This window comes from Leuciscus leuciscus (assembly GCF_965113295.1).
Source record: "Leuciscus leuciscus genome assembly, chromosome: 1".
Taxonomy (NCBI): domain Eukaryota; kingdom Metazoa; phylum Chordata; class Actinopteri; order Cypriniformes; family Leuciscidae; genus Leuciscus; species Leuciscus leuciscus.
In genome coordinates, this window is record NC_138725.1 from 4,819,653 (window position 1) to 4,842,016 (window position 22,364).

General features: G+C 39.8%; 3 protein-coding genes across 4 annotated transcripts in view; 1 reads left to right on the forward strand and 2 right to left on the reverse strand.

The window, feature by feature from the left end:
• LOC309494303 (uncharacterized protein) overlaps positions 1-20,260 on the forward strand; it is a 99,500-nt gene extending 79,240 nt beyond the window's left edge. For both annotated transcript variants that reach the window (XM_082163573.1, XM_082163574.1), the window contains 3 exons: positions 13,663-13,755; positions 19,521-19,617; positions 19,891-20,260. In XM_082163573.1, coding sequence (XP_082019699.1) covers positions 13,663-13,755; positions 19,521-19,590 — 163 coding nt within the window. In that variant the 3' untranslated portion in view covers positions 19,591-19,617; positions 19,891-20,260. The remainder of the gene's footprint in view (positions 1-13,662; positions 13,756-19,520; positions 19,618-19,890) is intronic.
• Positions 1-22,364, reverse strand: part of LOC309494322 (uncharacterized protein) — a 243,868-nt gene that overhangs the window by 175,081 nt on the left and 46,423 nt on the right. The gene's annotated exons all lie outside the window — the stretch shown is intronic.
• LOC309494460 (uncharacterized protein) overlaps positions 1-22,364 on the reverse strand; it is a 310,444-nt gene that overhangs the window by 103,150 nt on the left and 184,930 nt on the right. The window contains exon 4 of the mRNA XM_082163833.1: positions 5,218-5,503. The gene's annotated coding sequence lies outside the window, so the exon portion shown is untranslated. The remainder of the gene's footprint in view (positions 1-5,217; positions 5,504-22,364) is intronic.

Below are 22,364 nucleotides of genomic sequence, written 5' to 3' on the forward strand. Positions count from 1 at the left end.
CAATTAGAGATGCGCGGTTGGCGGTTACAGCCGCGGACTCCGCGGATAAACCGCGGATTGGGCGGATGACGTGACGAAAAATTATATTTGAATTAAATTCGGGCGGGTGGCGGGCGGTTGAACCAAACAAATGAAAAATATTATGTATACACCAATCAGCGGATGGCGGGCGGGTGCGGTTTTGAAAATTGGTCAAAAACGTTGGTGCGGATGGATGGCGGATGGATGTTGAGTTTTGTGATGCGGTTGCGGATGAAATAATAGCCCATCCGCGCATCTCTACACCCAATACAAAATAAAATGACAGAGGGTTCAAAGGTTACTCACAACAGAGGATATTTCAACAACTCCACTTTATAACTGCATTAACACGTATTAATACAAAAATGTATTACACACCAGGAACAATTGAACTGGCCCATAATTCAGGATATATTGTATTTCTGTTAACAGAACACAAAATAAACAATATATAAATTTAGCAGGGTGCTACACAATCATACATTTTTTTTTTTTTTTTTGTTCAGGGACAATGCACAAAAAACATTGGTCTAAAAAAGAAGAGATGTCATGTGCCAGGTTATAGCAAAAAATGCTAATTTCCACCCGCAGTCCCTGGACAGGTTGATGTTATATTTACAAAAGTTCATACAATACAGAATAATACATGGAAGCATTAGTTCACTCACATCATAAAAACACTCTCCACTTCAGGAATCTATCACTCACTCACTCACTCACAGTTACATCGTTCATATCACAGTCATTCAGTGCGTACAGGTTTGCTTTGATAATAACCACTGTTTGGTCAGGCGTGTAAATGTACTATAGTTTGTGCATGAAATAATTTCGTTTGGAAGAGTGTTACAAAGGCTCGCTGCTTTATAAGAGAACGATTGTTGACCATATGTGGTTCTGCGTCTTGGAACGCTGCACTCTCCTCTGACTGTCGCCTGGTGGCTCTAGAAATTCTCTCCGCATCGAGTGTGACAAATTTTCTCAAAGGGGGAGCAACGATGTTATGGATAATTTTAAATAGAGCAGAAATTTGATTATATTAATGAGGTTTTCAAAACTCAAAATGTTATATTTACTTTGTACTTTAATTACAGTGATGGTACTGGCAAAGGCTTTTTATCATGAATAGCCCTTTTATATAATGATTGAAGTAATTTTAACGATGTTTTACACATGTTTTACAATTTAGACCATTGTTTTTGTCATAAGTATTATAATAACTGACAGACACTATCATTTCATCCGCTCTGTGCAGCTCGCACACGCCGCTGCATAGGAGCTCAACTTCGCGGCTGAGACACGAATATACTATTAACTTAAAGCTTTTACTCTTAAACACAAACGGCACGTCCACTTTAATAAAATAATAATATTCAGCAAACCTTCTGTAGCCTACTTTCTTCAATCTGTCTCTCTTCTCCAGTGGGTTGGGCTAATCCAAAAGACGTGAAAACAAGGGGGGTGTTCTGAAGACAGACTGTTACCTGTGAAACAGGGGTGCTCTGAAAACACCCCCATTAGTAATTAGTGCTTTCCACCTGATGAAATGAACGCGGAAAAACTGATGAAATGAACGCAGCAAAACTGATGAAATGAACGCAGCAAAACTAATGAAATGAACGCGGCAAAAAATCGACCAATCAGAATTTTGGTCGAGCCAGAACGTATCGACCAAATAATCGACTAATCGACTGGGAGATTACAGCCCTACAAAATAGACCCTTGCGGCACTCCCATCGAGGTGGCTCTTAACGCAGATTGGATGTTATTCATTTGTACACACTGATGTCGGTCACTCAAATAAGATCTTATCCAGTTTTGGGTGTGCTCAGAGAGACTATATTGATTTAATTTACTGTAGAGTATCTGGTGATTGACAGTATCAAAAGCTTTTCGCAGATCAAGGAAGACTGCTCCCACCACCCTTCCCTGATCCACATATGCCCTGATAGTTTCCAGGAAATAGCAACAGGCAGAGTCTGTTGAGTATTTCCATCTGAAACCAAATTGTATTGGATTTAAGAGAGCTTGTGAGTCAAAGTGGGTAGTAAGTTGCTCCGCCGCCGTCTTCTCGAGCACTTTTGATGCAGCTGGGGAGGATGCTTATTGGACGATAATTGTTCATGTCTTGTTTGTTTCCAGATTTAAATATAGGGTTGACAATCGCAGGTTTTAGGGCTGCTGGAAAAATACCCTCACTAATCGATTGATTGATCATTGTTGTCAACGGACAATGATCAATCACTACTCAGCTGTAACTTTATTTCTTTTACTTGTAAAGGCAAATCGATCCGTTGTTAGTCCTGATTTTAGAAATGTTTTTAGCGCCACATCTCGCTTTTTCATCATATCCCAAATAATTTTGTTGAACCATGGCAAATTTCGGCTTTCTTTGCTTATTTTTTTGTATATTTGGTTAAGATGTCATTTACAGCCAACATAAGATCATGACAGCCCTGTTCACAAGATTTCTTTCTCCAGGATGTCTGCCCACTTTGTTTGTTTTAAATCTTTTTCAACCAGTTGTAAATCTTTCTTTGGGATGAATGTGATACACATTTTACTATTCATTTGATTTTTGTTCTTTCACCTTGTTTTATAAATTTTCTAGCTACTAGGGTTAAATTGTGATCAGACATTTCTGTGATTAGATATAAGGTTTAATTATTCTCTCGGGTTTATTTGTCAATTTTAAATCTATTAAGGTTTGAGAAGATCTTGTTATACGAGTTGGTTTACTTAATAGTTGTGTCATTTGAAAAGGTTTTGTTATTTCTTTAAGTTTGTTTCTACATGATTTCTCAAACCAATTTAAATTAAAGTCACCTAAAAGAATGACTTCTTTTCCATCACATTGTTATGTAAGTTACCAAGAGAAATAAAGAAATCATTAGTAGCTTTAGGAAGTCGATAAATTGCTAATACACAGAAAGTCATTTGAGGAGATAAAGTAATAGTAGTCCCCACACACTCCAAGTTACAATCACTGATGTCCAGTTGCTTACTTTGGATGTGATCTTTTACGTAAATCAGCACACCGCCGCCTTTATCCTTGTTTCTGTCGCGTCTATACAAGGTGTATCCCGACACTTTCACTATAGAAGAGGGGGTAGTAGGAGTTAACCAAGTTTCCGTTAAGCAAAGACAATCAAGATTTGAGTCCGTTAACAAATGTTCGATCTGTTCAGTCTTTGAAACAATGCTGTGGATGTTTAAGTGTCCTCCGAAAATGCCCTTCGGCTTTATTTTCGGGTTTCAAAGCACGCTCGCGTGATTCACAGTCTGAAATTTTCATTTGCTGCTGTTTAAGTGAGGCGGCAGTATTTGCAGTTGCTGCTGGCTTAGCGTGGATCACTGATGTTAATATTTTCTCAGGAATGAACTTAGGAGCAGAGTTTGTCAGGGGGTTACCTCGTTTTCCCTCGGTGGAGCCTTGGATGTGGGTCAGCGGCGCTTCCATCCCATGAATGGGAACAGCTGATTGTAGAGCGTCCACACGATCTTGATAATTCAAAGGCCCGGGGTTTAGATGAATATCCCCACATAGAAGCAGAACCGTGCAGAGAAGGACAGAATATCCTGGAGTCCGACTTGCTAGCACCGTCCCTCTGGAGCAGCGCCGCTCCCGCAGCACGCTACGTGAACATGCCCGCCCGTCATTTAAAACGTTTGAGTATATGGTGTATTGGCACCATGAAGCAAGTGGTACTGGCACGACTATGTCTGCGAACACCGTGGCCTGCAACAAAGTATGGCGTTCACAAGCTCCCCACAGTTGTGTCAGTAGGAGAAACAACACATACAGAGTTACCCAGAGATGTAATGAGTTCTCTGTTTTAGTGTGTTTGATGTGTGAGTTCCAAGATGCAGAAATTCCATTTGCAAAGAAATCATCTGGTGGTCTCCCAGTTTGTTTTAGGAAAGGTGCAGTAGCACCTGTCGAGCGACTGCCTTACTCCGCCATTGTGCCGGAAGTCCCCCAATTCCCTTGCTGTACAGCCTACTAAAGTGCATAGTACAGATTATCTTAATTCAATAATGTCCTTAAACATAATAATATTGCTGGCCATAAACTGAGAAAGTGCGCATCCGGTGTGGGATACCTCGAGTTGTCCTACACGCATTGCGCAGCTTCTCGTCCAGTGTGCGACCCCCTTAAACCCAATCTGCAGAATGTGTAGCCACCAACCTTTTTACCCATCTCCGTGTCCATCACCCTGCGAATTACGCCATTTTACAGAGAGTAAATTGCGATTATTTTACTAGTCATGGAATGGGAAAAGTGACATTTAACCTGTTAACGGGGTTTCTATGATCATATCCCACTTAAACTTCACATGCTTGTCTTCCTTCACAAAAATTTGACATAAATTGAGTATGCAAGAAGTTATGCATGCATGTGCCTTGTGTTTATCAGTAACTTATGTTTGTTGTGTAAAAAAGAAAAACTAAAAGTAAAAATGTATTTGACTGATAACCCCTTATTACTTATAACAGTAATCTTGCGGGGTGGACTCATTTAAAGTAATGTAATTGTTTGGTTTTAGCCAGGTTTCTGTCAAACACAGCACATCTAGATTATAGTCAGTAATCATATTATTAACAATGAGTGCTTTTGAAGTAAGGGATCGAATATTCAGCAACCCAAGCTTTATCATTTGTTCATCCGTATTATATCTGTTTTTTATTTGTTGAACATCAATAAAAATTTTACCCTTGAATGGGTTTAGGAGTTTTTTGTATGTCATAATTCGGGGAACAGACACAGTCTCTATATGATGATAGCTAGGTGAAAGAGGCTCTATGTGATGGGATTTATCTGACCTTGGTGATGTGAGACAGCTAGCAGACGGTCGGTTTAGCCAGTCTGTCTGCTTCCTGACCTGAGGCCCAGATTGTCATGTTTGAGCTCTGAGACTATGTGCCATATTACTAGAGAGAAGAGCAGCACCATCCCAGGAGGGATGAATACCATCTCTTTTCAACAGGTCAGGTCTGCCCCAAAAACCTTTCCAATTGTCTATGAATTATATATTATTTTGCGGACACCACTTAGACAACCAGCCATTGAGTGATGACAATCTACTAAGTATCTCATCACTCCGGCGAACAGGAAGGGGGCCAGAGCAAACGACGACGACGAAATGCATGCATTATATTGCATTGCATATAATGTATGCATATAAACTGCATATAAACCTCCCAAGGTTTTTTTTTTTTTTCTCCATTAGGTCACCTGATGGAGTTTTAGGACACCATTAGGTCACTTGATGGAGTTTTTCGGTTCCTTGCCACTGTTGCCTTTGGCTTGCTCAGTTGGGGATATTTTGGGGATATTTTATTTTATCAATCAATAAATTCTACTTGAAACAAACCTTGTTGTATTATTTTAATTTAATACTGTGAAGCTGCTTTGATACAATCTGTATTGTGAAAAGCGCTATACAAATATACTTGACTTGACTTGATAATGTGTCCTGGTCAACTAGTCTAAAATTAAGAAACCCATAGAAAACAGTAAAGAAAAAAAAGAAAGAAAAATAAAACCATAGGAACATTGTGTACAATTAAGATAGGCTACTTTATTTATTATTCCAATATCCAAATATGATACTAAATACCACAGGGAAAAGGGCTTCTATTTGTGACGTGCTGTCTTTGCATTTGAACATTGCACATTTTAAACAGGACACGCATTAGCTGAATAAATGTTAGCCAATACAAACATATTTATAGAAAATAGTTGACAATGAATAGACAGGAGTCCAATAATAGCATAACGAATTACTTGTTCTAAAAATAATATCAAGTATAAGTTAGACGAATCCGACATATAATGAGGGTTGTGTTAACAGTAAAACGTCCGTGTTTGTGAGAAAGCTCGCGCATCACTGAGACAAAGGTACTTTTTAATCCATAAGTAACTAACGCACTAGTTTTCATACAAAATAAATATGTAATATAATTAGGTACTTTAGTTATAATTAACACTATGGGCCCTATTTTAACGATCTGAAACGCAAGTATCAAGCACGAAACGCAAGTAACTTTGTGGGCAAATCTAAAATGGGTTGGTCTGAAGTAGCTTCATTATTCATAGGTGTGGTTTGGGCGTAACGTGAAATAAACCAATCAGAGCGTCATCTCACATTCCCTTTAAGAGCAGGCGCGCTTGTTCTATAGCGGATTCCTTTTATAACGGCGGATTTGCCAGGCGCGCGCCAGGAGCGGTTCACAGCCAAGGAGACCGACGTTCTCGTCAGGGCCGTAAAACACAGAGAAGTGACACACCCAAATTAACTTCGGTTAAACAGGTGTGTGATAATTTGGGTAAATGTGTATGCTAGATGTAGGTTATGCTTTTATAATAAACTGTCTATCCATCTATCTATCTATCTATCCATCTATTGTAATAATGTATGCTTTGCAAAAATGAGAACAGCTGCTTCTGTGTAGATGAGAGAATCAAAGTGCATGCGCGTTGTGCACACGCTACATTGATTATGGCCAAGCATGCGCCCTTAAAATAGCATCTGAATAACATGCGCAACGCGGTCAGTGGCGGAATTGTTTTCTAAACCTGCAAGTGTATTTCTTAGTTAACTGACGTGCGTCTGTGGAGGGAAAAGTCCGCTGTGCGCGGGTGCAAAATAGGAATGATACATGCGTCGGTGTACAAAGTCAATTGCGCTGGGTGCAAGATAGGGCCCTATAATGTAACACATAAAGGCTACGTTTCTCAACACTGAGAATGAATAAATAAACGCCTGTTTCTCCACTCACGCTTATCAGTAATCCACAAGTCGCAGCACTTTCATAATCACTAAGCCATAGTGATTTCAAGTTTATTAAGATTTATTGTTCAGCATTACTTGAGCATTTTATTATTTGCATGGCTGAATGATGTCTTCCTCTTTTCTGAGTGACCATGAATAACGGAGTATTTTAAGATAATCCATGCGATCTGTGTGATCATCGAATCCATAGGATTAAGTTAACTCAATACAATCAACTTTCCACATCCACCCCAGGCCATTTCCCTTCAGGAGTCAGAGGTACCGTGACTACTGTACTGTCCTCGCTTATGACATCAGTCAGACGGTGGGCCGTGGGAGTGGAAGGGGGATCGAGCGGGACTCTTTATTGGTGTCGATTTTCAGTCTCTTTTTAATGATAGGCCTTACGCATCTGTCAATCATCCCCGCTTGCTATTTGGGGAATGAACCCAGCGCTATGATTGATCGAACTCTTCTTTTGCCGTTGCTTGATTTGAGGACTGCGCGTGCACAGAGGCATCACCAGGTTTTTGTGTAGTTTAGAGTGACAAATCGTACCAGCGTACTTTGAAGTCAAAATACGTATCCGCTACACAAAATGCGTACAGGTTGGCAGGTCTGAAAGCAGTACCTAAAGCCCTTTCATGCTTACTATTCTCGATTAAAGTTTGGATGCATGTCTCTAGTTCTGAAATCTTCCCCGTCGGCCTGACTATCTCCCTGCATTTATCACATGTAAATCCTGTGCTGACAGAGAAAGCTATGCTAAACATGTTACATGAAGTGCAAGTGACAATAAGAGGAGAAGATGACATGACTCACCATGTTTATTGACTGATCCTACTCACCTAAGTTGTTTGATGAACTCGTAAATGGAGCAAAAAAAAAAAAAAAAAGATTGGACGGATGGCAGTAACGATTTAAGCTAGCGATTTCAGGTTAATGTGTGATGTTGAGTAAGTTATATTTAGCAGTATAAACAACAAGGAATGATAGTAAATAATTATTTAAAACAGAAAGATATACAAAGCTTACAGACGCAAACCAACGCAACAGCAGCAGAAGGAGCAACGAGGCAGACAGGAGCAATCAATCAGAGCCCAAGCTCTGATCAATCATGTAATTGTTATAGAGAAAATCATGTTGTGATGAGAAAATCATGTAGTTGTTATAACAATTAGATGTTTGAATGAAATGGTTTCTTGTTTCCTATCAGTACGATTGTATGTTCATAATTCAGAAGATGGCTTAACTGAAATCTGTGTAAAATGTTTTGTATTCTTATAATAGGAATAATGTCTAAACTGTTCTCTCTGTACTCTCTGCTAGAGCTAGAGAGTAAAGAGATCACAGATAACACATGATTTACGATGAGAGGTGAAGAAAATGCCACATCTCAAATAAAGACTAATTGGTCAGAACTCATCCAGAAGGCTGGACAAACATTTGAGTTTAAAATCTTAGGAACCGAACAAAGCCTTAGAACAGGGGTGCCAAACTCAGTTCCTGGAGGGCCACAGCCCTGCAGAGTTTAGCTTCAACCCTAATTAAACACACCTGATCAACTAATCAAGTCCTTCAGGCTTATTTGAAAACTGCTGGTGTGTGTGTGTGTGTGTGTGTTTGTGTGTGTGTTGAAGCAGGGTTGGAACAAAACTCTGTAGGGCTGTGGCCCTCCAGGAACTGAGTTTGACACCTGTGCCTTAGAGTTTCGCTAGAGAAGATTCCAGAATGCATTAGAAGATACATTGTCATGGAGTGGCCATGACGGAGTAACCAGACAGACGAGTGACCATGTAGACGAGCAGACGAAAGAACCCAACTCAAGATCAGAAGGGGTTAAACCGCTTCATTCAACCCATCTAACTACTTTCGCCTCACTTTTCTTTCTCTTACTTAGTTTATTTTTCTTTTCCGTTGAGAGTCGTCTTCCGTCTTGGTTCTAAGTAAGTTTTGCTGTAAGGTTTCGGTCAACGATTTGACTGCAAAGCCCGCTTCCAACTTCAACGCCAGCAGCCATATCACCCTGTAGCCCAAGACTGGTTGCCCACTAAAGCTAAGCAGGGCTAATGCTGGGTACACACCAAAAGATTTTTTACATCTTATAAGATTTTCAAGATGTGACAGACCACAAACATGAGGACAAAAAATCCTAGATTTAAGCGTTTTGCTCCTATAGTGTGTGGTGTGCCATGATGTGACAAAGACAGCACACCACACACAAACAGATTTTCAACCGGAGTCTCGACTATGAACACAGGAAATCTCGCAAAATATCGTGAGACTTCAGAATAAGCATGACGGACGATATGCAGGAAGAAATTGCGATAGTGTTTGGAATGATTTTCACAGAAAATTCACGTGAAAAAACCATTGTACCTACCATTATATATAACCTTTTATACAGAAATATATTCATTCTTTATTGTCTTTATTTTTTATCTTTTTTTAAATTGATTTTAAGAATTATACAATTACAGTCAGGGGGGTACAAAGAGTAAAACCGATAAACAAACATAAAAAGACATATACATAAACAGTGACAAACTTAAAAGTTAAACAAAAATTTGAAAATGTTTACAGATTGAAACGCACTTTGCAGCTTTCTTATTTTTCAAACCCAATATTGTGTTTAGGTATTGTAAAATTTCTGCTCTTAAAATGAAAAACAAAGGCTTGTTTCCTCGAAATGTACACTTATGAATACTAAATCTTAACATTAAGCTTCCTGCAAGTGTGTGTGTGTGTGTGTGTGTGTGTGTGTGTGTGAGAATGGCCGTGTCTTCCATCATCTCGCTTTCTGATTGGATATTGTTTCGTTTCACGTGATAATCTCCAGAGCGTGCGCGTGTTTGTCCTCGGAGTTCCCCCCACACATCAGGATTTCTGATCGTAAATATTAAACATGTTTAATATTTACGATTCGCGATCGGAGCGGCTCCGACGTTCTTCCGAGCAGGTTCGGACACTCTTAACACACCTCACACCAAGGGAAAATCTGATAAAATAATCTGTTAAACCATCAAGATAATCGGGACATAGCTAGGATTGTCGGAAGGGGAGAAATCGGCCCAAAATCAGCCCGATTATCTTTTGGTGTGTACCCAGCATAAGTCTGGTCAGTACCTGGATGGGAGACTCCTGGGAAAGCCAGGTTGTTGCTGGAAGAGGTGTTAGGCCAGCAGGGGGCGCTCACCCTGTGGTCTGTGTGGGTCCTAATGCCCCAATGTAGTGACGGGGACACTATACTGTCAATGAGCACCGTCCTTCGAATGAGACAAAAAAAGTGTAGGAGTCTAACCCTGGTGTTCTGGCCAAATTCCACCCAATGGCCCTTGCCAATCATGGCCTCCAAATAATCCCAATCCACTGAACTGGCTCTCTCACTCTCACTCTCACTCTCACTCTCACTCTCACTCACTCTCTCCACTATAGCTGGTGTGTTGTGAGCGCACTGGCGCCGTTGTACTGTGGCTGCCGTGGCATTATCCAAGAGGATGCTCACACTGGTGGTGTTGAGGAGAGATCCCCTGATATGATTGTGAAGCGCTTTGGGTGTACATATGAAAGCTCTATATAAATGCCTCATTCATTCATTCATTCAAAGATTTTCCATACATCCGCCAACACACCACGTGATTGACCACTCAAGACATCAATCCAGATGTTTTCGACATCAATCCAAGCGAGACCGCCAGCCAATCATGAACCCGAACGCCGACAAAGGAAAACCCCTGAATGATTGATTACCTTGCTCATAAATAGTGTTTTCACTAGTTTGGATATTTATATCCGCTGCAAAGCTGAAAGTTACGGCCTATTTAAATGAACGCTGGACGAGTCATTGGCAAGTGATTCTTTCGAATTCCCTATAAATTAATTTATAATTCCCTTTGAGCTCAATTGACCTGTTTGACCCTTACACCCTTTCAGGGGGTGCTTAATAAACTGGTAAACTTTATATCCGTAAAACAACTCTGATGTAATAAACGACTCTGACTCTGGCTGCGTTCGAAACCGCATACTCAATGAGTAGGTACTTAATTTCAATAAGTAGCCTACTTACTTAATGAGCGCTAAAAGAGTAGGTACTTTATAGCCAGATCTCGTTGAGTATGAATGCGAACCGGACATCTGCCATGTTGACGTTATCATGTGACCTACGACGCGTTATCACACGCGCAAAAACTTAAAAGATTTGAACAACACTTTTAAATATCTATCTGTAAATATCTTGATATTGATTAAACTTGCTCATGTTGTGGTCTTTTTGAAGAAACTGCTGCCCATTTATTTTGTGATTACATTTAGGGTTGATTTAAGTTCTTATATTTAACCCTACTAATGTGACCCACCGTTTTATCCTTAACGATATTATTTATGTTTATTACGAAATTCCAAAATTGTCATCTCTTGAATATGTTGTTAATTTCTTTATTTTATATCCAAACATTTTCAATCTACAAGCAAAAGTGGCTAACTGCTTTATGTTTTACTCTTTTTCTTGTTGAATTTAACTCTCGTTTCATCCCTCAGGCCTTGGCCTATAAATAATAAAAAAAAATGTTTTTTTAAATGTATTATAATGAATTATTTAAGAAAATATATAAAGATATTCATCAATAATATTCTCATTATGTATGCAAACCCATAATATAAATATATATATATATATATATATATATACACATATATATATATATATATATATATATATATATACACTTACCTCATAACATCAGTAACTCAACAGCCCTACCTAGAACGGTTTTCCTCAGCGCTTGTAATGTCTGCACAAAGGGCAGCTGTGCGAAGATTCGCCTTTGGAGAAACCTTGATTTCGTACTCGAAAATGTAAGTATCATTAATATTCAAAATTAATATTACCCCAGAATGAATTGCATTGTTATCCCACCCCAAAACATACAATAATAACAACAATAAATGCTGACCAATACTTAATTATATTACTTTTTACTGAAAATGATATAATTCAATAAAACAAACAAAATGTAATGTATGTCATATGACATTGCTATGCATGATTGGATACACTCTGGATGTGTAAATAATGAACATATCTACATTTTCATTCAAACAATTAAATAAAACATTAATTCAATAATTATATTTTATTTACTGACAACAAGGAGAAATATTAATAAATTAGTAAAAGAATGAATGAAAGTCACCATCACACAATAAACAAATGCATATACAAGTCAACACATGATACAAAGCTTTATTCAAACTACAAACATGTATACAGTGAGGAAAATAAGTATTTGAACACCCTGCTATTTTGCAAGTTCTCCCACTTAGAAATCATGGAGGGGTCTGAAATTGTCATCGTAGGTGCATGTCCACTGTGAGAGACAATCTAAAAAAAAAAAAAATCCAGAAATCACAATGTATGATTTTTTTAACTATTTATTTGTATTATACAGCTGCAAATAAGTATTTGAACACCTGAGAAAATCAATGTTAATATTTTGTACAGTAGCCTTTGTTTGCAATTACAGAGGTCAAACGTTTCCTGTAGTTTTTCACCAGGTTTGCACACACTGCAGTGGGATTGGCCCACTCCTCCACACAGATCTTCTCTAGATCAGTCAGGTTTCTGGGCTGTCGCTGAGAAACACGGAGTTTGAGCTCCCTCCAAAGATTCTCTATTGGGTTTAGGTGTGGAGACTGGCTAGGCCACGCCAGAACCTTGATATGCTTCTTACAGAGCCACTCCTTGGTTATCCTGGCTGTGTGCTTCGGGTCATTGTCATGTTGGAAGACCCAGCCTCGACCCATCTTCAATGCTCTAACTGAGGGAAGGAGGTTGCTCCCCAAAATATCGCAATACATGGCCCCGGTCATCCTCTCCTTAATACAGTGCAGTCGCCCTGTCCCATGTGCAGAAAAACACCCCCAAAGCATGATGCTACCACCCCCATGCTTCACAGTAGGGATGGTGTTCTTGGGATGGTACTCATCATTCGTCTTCCTCCAAACACGTTTAGTGGAATTATGACCAAAAAGTTCTATTTTGGTCTCATCTGACCACATGACTTTCTCCCATGACTCCTCTGGATCATCCAAATGGTCATTGGCAAACTTAAGACGGGCCTTGACATGTGCTGGTTTAAGCAGGGGAACCTTCTGTGCCATGCATGATTTCAAACCATGACGTCTTAGTGTATTACCAACAGTAACCTTGGAAACGGTGGTCCCAGCTCTTTTCAGGTCATTGACCAGCTCCTCCCGTGTAGTTCTGGGCTGATTTCTCACCTTTCTTAGGATCATTGAGACCCCACGAGGTGAGATCTTGCATGGAGCCCCAGTCCGAGGGAGATTGACAGTCATGTTTAGCTTCTTCCATTTTCTAATGATTGCTCCAACAGTGGACCTTTTTTCACCAAGCTGCTTGGCAATTTCCCCGTAGCCCTTTCCAGCCTTGTGGAGGTGTACAATTTTGTCTCTAGTGTCTTTGGACAGCTCTTTGGTCTTGGCCATGTTAATAGTTGGATTCTTACTGATTGTATGGGGTGGACAGGTGTCTTTATGCAGCTAACGACCTCAAACAGGTGCATCTAATTTGGGATAATAAATGGAGTGGAGGTGGACATTTTAAAGGCAGACTAACAGGTCTTTGAGGGTCAGAATTCTAGCTGATAGACAGGTGTTCAAATACTTATTTGCAGCTGTATCATACAAATAAATAGTTAAAAAATCATACATTGTGATTTCTGGATGAAATGTTTCTCACAGTGTACATGCACCTACGATGACGATTTCAGACCCCTCCATGATTTCCAAGTGGGAGAACTTGCAAAATAGCAGGGTGTTCAAATACTTATTTTCTTCACTGTATATGTAGGTTACAGGCGCTGAACCCCACATCCTTCTGCTATCTCAACACAGCGGTTCCCATTCTGAGGCTTTATTCTGATGAATCAGCTGACCGCCTGAGGTGAGCCGTGCCTTCGTGCCTGAGGTTGTTGCGTGATGTGTTGTGCTTCACAATCTGAGGCAATAAGGGCAGGTGGAGTGATGGAGGGTCTCATAAGGACAGGTGGAGTGATGGAGGATCTCGTCCATGGCACCATCTCCAGGATTCAGCTTTGGGCTCCTCATCATCAGTGCTCACACCAGCCTGCTGACATTTCAGATCCTACAAAAATGCACAAACATAACACAAAAGCAGTCATTTCAACCGCACAATGTCATTTGATTTCAGTATTATTTAGAAGACAAAAACACTTTTTTTCACAAATGCCGCCATCATCTTTCCTTGCAGGTCCTGCTCCACCACAAAAGATCTGCAGCAAATGCACAGAAATCAAGAATCAGAAACGTGCTGTAGCTCTGTTTGAAATTACAATAATTAAAATAAACTATAACTTAATATTCAAATAGTTGTTGTTATTCATTTCTGTAGTATATTCACTCAAAGCCTTTGATGGCAGCATTCAGCTTCATGAGCCACTCTCCACCGGATAAACACACACGTGTTCATCTGTCCCTGTAACATCCAGACAAGATTCACATTACCTCTGTGATTTATGAGCTCAACACTACATTTACATGTTGAAGTTGTTTTAACATTTATTCAACATAAATGTTCCTCAATTTATCAACAGTACTAATGGACAAATAAAATAGATAACTTATGTTTAGTTACTTTAAAAAAAAAAACCTTCCTGCAAAGCTACCTGAAAAACTATGCGCAAGTGTACCTGGACAAAAGCCGTTTTAAATGCAAAGGGTCGTTACACCATATATTGATTTTAATTAGTTAACAGAAGTTAAATCATAAATAAATTCAATTTGTGAATTTATTTTTGAAAGCATTCTCATGCCTAAGACCTTTGCATAGTACTGTAAGTACCAGTCAAAAGTTTGGACACGTTACTATTTTTGAAAGAAGCCTGCATTTATTTGATCAAAAATACAGAAAGAAACAACAGTAATATTGTGAAATATTATAAATATAATATTTTATAATATTTATATTATAAAAAATAATATTTTATATTAATAATATATTGCCCAAATGCTGCAATAACCAATCAGATCTCAGGTACCGCCCCAAATGCTGCAATAGCCAATCAGATCTCAGGTACCGCCCCAAATGCTGCACTAACCAATCAGAAAAATAGACAAATATCAAGACAAATATGCTGTCACAAACGAGTGCTCGAGTACTCATGGGTGGCAGTGGCTCAGTGGTTCATGTAGGTTGTCTACAAACTGGAAGGTTGGTGGTTTAATCCCCGGTTCCACCTGACCAAGTGTTGAGGTGTCCATGAGCAAGACACCTAACCCCAGCTGCTCCCGACGAGCTGGATGGCGCCTTGCATGGCTGACACCACCGTCGGTGTATGAATGAATGGGTGAATGTGAGGCAATATTTAAAGCGCTTTTGGTGGCCATGGGTCATGGGAAAGTGCTATATAGATGCAGTCCATTTACCATGCCCATCCCTAGTTATTTTATTGTTGCAAGAAAAAAAAAACTAGAACATTATTATTTAGTAGGGATGCACCGAATCCAGGATTCGGATTTGGATTCGGCCGGATCCTGGGCTTTTTGACGGGGTTCGGTTTCGGCCGAACCTTAGATTTTTTTTCCACAAAACCCAACCCTAGGCTTGCGCTACGCTGGTCAACGTACGTGAAAGTGTTTACATAGGACCGTTCGAATGTAGTAGAATCTGAAAATGGAACTCGTAAGCAAAAAAAGTTTTGTTTGGCAGTACTTTCAACCAAAAGAAGGCGATTCAAGTCGAGCTTTATGTTCAATTTGCAATGCCGATTTGTCTCGTGGTGGCAAGGACCCTAAGCAGTACACAACATCGCCGATGTTAAAACATTTGCGTCTAAAACATCCAAAAGAATACGAGTTGTGCATGAAGGAATCTACAGACAGCAGCCAAAATGCACCAACTTCAGGTACGGCAGCTGGACAGTCACAGCTAAAAACGTGTGCTAACCAGACGACCATTACTAGCTTTGCTAGCTCTACACCAAACAAACAGTGGCCCTCAGATCGTTTAACAGAACAAAAACGTGCCGTAAACATCTACGTGTCCGAAACAGATGGTATGCAACATATTCATGCACAGAGGTGGACTCTGATGGAGGATGTTCTTAAGGTGCTCTGTTAAACGATCGAACATCAGATATGTCGAATTCCATCGTGTTGACACGTCCTGGATTAAATGGTGATTTGGCAGCCCCAACTCCTGGTGTAGAGCAGAAAGCCTTGATTGAGCACTTGAAGAGTGCTTAAAGTGACCAACAGTTTTCCTGGACAGTGCGATCAGATGCACAACGGGAGCGTGTGCGCAAAACAGCCAACACTTGGAACTCCTGCCTCGGACATGGCTTTCCGCATGTTTGCAGCATTGTCCCTCAAGACCAGGTGACACTTGTTAACAGGTATGTCCCACGCTTTGATAATTTCTTGCAGTGCATCAGCAATGTTTAATGCAGTGTGTCCTTCCATCAAATGCTTCACATTGAAGAATAGCATGTGTGCGCTTAAAATCAGCATCAATCCAATGTGAGGTAACACTGATGTAGGACTGTGTAGTGTACTCACAAGTCCATATGTCGCATGTAAATGCTAAAGCATGTGCTTCGGCAACGTGTTCTTTTATGCGGGAAGTGATGGACTTGTGCATTTCAGGCAAAAAAGCGCCTGGAGGGGATTTTGTAACGTGGCTCGAGCAGATGGAGTAGCTCGTTGAATCCAGTGTCTTCCACTATGCTATAGGGCTGCAAGTCAATGGCTATAATTTTCCCAATTGCTGCATGAATGGCTTTAGCTCGTGTGTGATCTGAGGGCCACTGTTTGTTTGGTGTAGAGCTAGCAAAGCTAGTAATGGTCGTCTGGTTAGCACACGTTTTTAGCTGTGACTGTCCAGCTGCCGTACCTGAAGTTGGTGCATTTTGGCTGCTGTCTGTAGATTCCTTCATGCACAACTCGTATTCTTTTGGATGTTTTAGACGCAAATGTTTTAACATCGGCGATGTTGTGTACTGCTTAGGGTCCTTGCCACCACGAGACAAATCGGCATTGCAAATTGAACATAAAGCTCGACTTGAATCGCCTTCTTTTGGTTGAAAGTACTGCCAAACAAAACTTTTTTTGCTTACGAGTTCCATTTTCAAATTCTACTACATTCGAACGGTCCTATGTAAACACTTTCACGTACGTTGACCAGCGTAGCGCAAGCCTAGGGTTGGGTTTTGTGGAAAAAAAATCTAAGGTTCGGCCGAAACCGAACCCCGTCAAAAAGCCCAGGATCCGGCCGAATCCAAATCCGAATCCTGGATTCGGTGCATCCCTACTAAATAATAATGTTCTAGTTTTTTTTTTCTTGCAACAATAAAATAACTAGGGATGGGCATGGTAAATGGACTGCATCTATATAGCACTTTCCCATGACCCATGGCCACCAAAAGCGCTTTAAATATTGCCTCACATTCACCCATTCATTCATACACCGACGGTGGTGTCAGCCATGCAAGGCGCCATCCAGCTCGTCGGGAGCAGCTGGGGTTAGGTGTCTTGCTCATGGACACCTCAACACTTGGTCAGGTGGAACCGGGGATTAAACCACCAACCTTCCAGTTTGTAGACAACATACATGAACCACTGAGCCACTGCCACCCATGAGTACTCGAGCACTCGTTTGTGACAGCATATTTGTCTTGATATTTGTCTATTTTTCTGATTGGTTAGTGCAGCATTTGGGGCGGTACCTGAGATCTGATTGGCTATTGCAGCATTTGGGGCGGTACCTGAGATCTGATTGGTTATTGCAGCATTTGGGCAATATATTATTAATATAAAATATTATTTTTTATAATATAAATATTATAAAATATTATATTTATAATATTTCACAATATTACTGTTGTTTCTTTCTGTATTTTTGATCAAATAAATGCAGGCTTCTTTCAAAAATAGTAACGTGTCCAAACTTTTGACTGGTACTTACAGTACTATGCAAAGGTCTTAGGCATGAGAATGCTTTCAAAAATAAATTCACAAATTGAATTTATTCATGATTTAACTTCTGTTAACTAATTAAAATCAATATATTGTGTAACGACCCTTTGCGTTTAAAACGGCTTTTGTCCAGGTACACTTGCACATAGTTTTTCAGGTAGCTTTGCAGGAAGGTTTCTTCAAGCATCTCGGAGACGTTCCTGTGTCATTTTGAGTCTCTTACACAGAGATCTCATCCTACCACAGTGAAAAAGATACTTTCATTCAGTGGTGTGACAAGAACTTTCTTGTGTTAAATGTAAAAAAGACACAAGAAATGGTCCTTGACCCAAGAAGTGTATCTGAATACAAGTCTGTGATCATTAAAGTGATACAGCAAGTGACATCTTATAGATACCTGGGGTTTTATATGGACAATGTTCTTTGTTGGAAGACACACATTGACAGTGTGTGCACACGACTTCTTTCCGATCGTCAAATGCCTTGATCGCGGTTCTCTGTTCCTCTTTTAAAATGAATGCGCTGTCGATATCTTCTGTAACAGATGCGATTGGAGGAATCTACATATCTCAATTCTACAGTGGCAGCCATCTTTGTTGTTAACGAATTCAGCCCAAGAGCTCTTTGGTGACGTGGATGATTGCGTTACTGTTGATCATCTGTCCATCATCGTATAAAGCCCGCCCTGACAATTTGATTGGTCCGAACAGCTCTGGTTTGAACATAGTTGCTCCACAACGGATCAAGCCCAGACCGAACTTCCAGACCTCAAATGTTGTGGGCGGGGCTAAGTTCGAATGTTGTGGGCGGGGCTAAGTTCGGCTAGCATATATTGCTAGAAACTTGGGATTTCATCATCGCACTCTTAAAACTCATTCTTTTCTCACTTTCTGCAACTCGTATGAATGTGTGTGTGTTTGTTAGATATAAGTTATATGTAATAGAATAATCATGTCTTGTTTGTATTTTAAAGAGAAGTGTTCTTGTGTTAATTAGGAATTTAATGTCTTAAACTGCTGATCTAAGTTACCTTGCTCATAAATAGTGTTTCACCATAGATTAGATATTTATATCCGCTGCAGAGATGATAGTTACGACCTGTTCAAATTAACGCTGGACAAGTCATTGGCTCGGCTGTAATAAGTAATTCTTTCGAATCCCCTATGAATTAATAAATAGTTCCCTTTGGGCTCAATTGACCTGTTTGACCCTTACACCCTTTCAGGGAGTGCTTAATAAACTGGTAAACTTTATATCCGTAAAACAACTCTGATGTAATAAACGACTCTGACTGTAATAAAGTGGGCATTACTGTCGTGATCAGTAACGTTAGGCCTATCACTCCGGAGACTGTAAGCTGGATCACGGACAGTTGGTACAGATCCATCCTCGAGTAATAATGAGAGTAAATGAAGACTGCCATGTTCATTCTTACATCCAACAACAAAACAGTCGCTTAGGAGACATTTGTGTCTACAGCTGCTCCGGCGTCGAAACACTGGCGGACTGTGTTTAGCTCACTCAGGGCGGGTCTACGCTAAAACTGCAGTGTCCGTCAAACACCATGTAAAAGTCAATTTTGCATAACAGGTGTCCTTTAAGTCACATGATCAATGTCACTATTTTTTAACATGTGATTAGCCTAGTTCAGAGTCTGAAATATTAATTATTCCTCTCGCATCATGTCTGTTAGAAATGAAACTTCTTTGTTTTTAGCAGAACTACCAGAAAGCATCTGGAAGGAGAGGACAGAGAGAACGCCAGTGATCCAGAATCTGCAGAATGAAACATCATGATACTGAAGAACAAAGAGGTCGGTGTTTATTCTTGATTTCTCATTCATTCATCATGATGAAGAACATGCTGATGCTCACCAGATTTACATTGTTTCATGACCAAACTAGTGATTTATAACACAAATCATCTTCATGAGATTAAAATGGAGCGTAATCGTGCACAGCAGTTGTTGAACAGATTTGATGATATTAAAATGTCTATTTAAGACTGAATATTGACTTTGAGCCTCACTTTTCATGTCACATTTGTCTCTAATTTGAAATCTCACTTGATTTATTGTTTCTTTTAGATCTGATGGACGTGAACAAGAAAGGCATAATGAAAGCCAAAAAATCTGTCTCCTGCCCTCAGTGTAAAAAACGCTTCACATGGAAAAGTCTGAAGGTTCACATGAGTTCACACTGGAAAGAAACTGTGAAATGTGATAAATGCGGGAAGAGTTTCACTGGAGCCTCCGTTCAGAAATCACTTCTGCCTTCTCATTCTGAAGAAGAGCACCGGAAAAACACACCGGAAAAAGCTTGTGTTCAGGGAGCTGAAGAAGAGGCCGTAACACTTTCAACAGAGACATTAGTCTGAAATTAATTTGAACTTGTTCATTGTTTGAGATCTGTCTCTGTTCGTTTTCACTTTTAATTAAACTATTTATTTTATCAACAGCTCATTGTTATTGTCCAATTTTATTTGCATGAGGAATAATTTCATTATTTCATTATTCATTATTTCATTTTTCACAAAATGACGTTTGCTTTTGGGGCTTTCCAGCAAACACAGAACATTCCCCTTACGTTAGTAGCCTATTTGGTTTTTGTACAAAAACCAAATGTGCAGATGTTAGTTGTAAGATTTACTTTTATTTTGTCGATCTGATTAATCTCATATAGGAAGTGTTTGGTTAAGTATCCAAACTAGTTGACTTTACTAGAAAATTGCGTGGAAACTGGTTCCACTAATCCATTTTAGTTTTTACACGGCGTGAAACTAAACAGGTTAAGTTGCATTAAAAGTGATCGTAATGACACGTTTTTTTGATTTCCAACTTCGGGGAACAGACACAGTCTCTATTATGTGAATCTCCTGTTGGTCTTATTCAAAAGTCTTGCAGCTGCATTCTGTACCACTTGCAATTTGTCCATTGAGGATTTGTTTAAACAAGTGTACAGTACATTGCAATAGTCAAGACGAGAAGAAATAAAAGCGTAAACAAGCATCTCCATCTCTTTTTTAGAAACCACAGATCTGATCTTAGCGATGTTCCTGAGATGGAAAAAACAGGAACGAACCACAGATTTAACATGACTGCTAAAACACATAGATTTATCAAAAATGACACCCAGATTTTGCACAACATTACAGTCCGAGGATGATAGAGCCCCAATGGCCTGCCTAATCTTAGGAGTAATGTTGTCTGGGGCAAAAAAAAAAGGGCAATAAGCGCTCAGTTCTCCAACAGACACGCCTTAAAGGGTTAGTTCACCCAAAAATAAAAATTCTGTCAGTAATTACTCACCCTCATATTGTTCCAACCCCGTAAGAGCTTTGTTCATCTTCGGAACGTAAATTAAGATATTTTTGATTAAATCTGAGAGCTGATCACTCCTCCACAGGCTTCTAAGACATTATAACTTGCTGGCCCAGAAAATGTATTAAAGACATTGCTAATATAGTCCAAGTGACTCCAGTGGCTCAACCTTAAAGGTAGGGTAGGTAATCATTTTTCTAAAAAAAAAACATTCCAAATTTGTTTAAACTGTCATTATATACCAATACATAATTAAAATGTAAGTACTCTGAAAAAGAAAATATAAAAATCGAGTGACTGTAGACCTTTTAATCTGCAATAAACACAGCTCATTATTTCCATTCACTCCACCCCCTCCCTTCTGAGCTCCTTCCAAAGCCACGCCCCCAAAACACATGAACGCGCGACGCCAAACGCTCAGGCTGGAACAAGACGCATTTATTACCTGAGACGAGTGGAGAGGAAGGAGCGCAGTACATACAGTGACATCATGTCAGAATCACATGTAATAAAATACCTAACTTTATCACTATGAATATAAACAAATAAGATTTCTTTTAGTACTCACTATCAAGCTAGCATATCGATAATGGTAAAGTTTCATTCGGTAACGAGCTATATTTATAAGGCAAAACTAAAAACAGGTTGCATTGATACACGTTTTTCCATTACAATCAGTTACACTGTGATGAAGATGAATTTCGTGTAAGATTCATAACATATACGGTGTTTTGCATGTAAGAGTTTCCATGATGAAAACATTGTTGACTCTGATGAAGACTAACGTACACTCCGAGTCCGGAGACAAGTACCGCATCGTCGGTTCGAGGACAGGTCCGGGGTTGAGGGCGAAGCAGAGGAGGTCGTTCAAGAGCGCGGGCAGGGTCCGAGGAAGTAGTTTTTGCCTTGTTTGCCTTCGCTGACTGCATATGCAGGTGCTTTGAGCTGAATATTTCCGGGAACGGTGACATGTGATGAGTGCACGCAGGGCAGCGCGCGCAGTGGGGCTCGGGGCGGGCACGAGACATGAAGGCATCTGATTGGTTCTTTACATTCGCACCGAATGGCAGTGATTGGTCAGAGTTTTTACTGTCCTGCAGCTGCTACAGAGGTCTGATTTTTTTCATTCCTTTTTCTAAACACATAATGTATTGACTACTATCAGGATGGAAGGACCATTTCACCCAGTATAAAAAAAAGTGTTTCTGAACAGGATTACCTACCCTACCTTTAAGTTTATA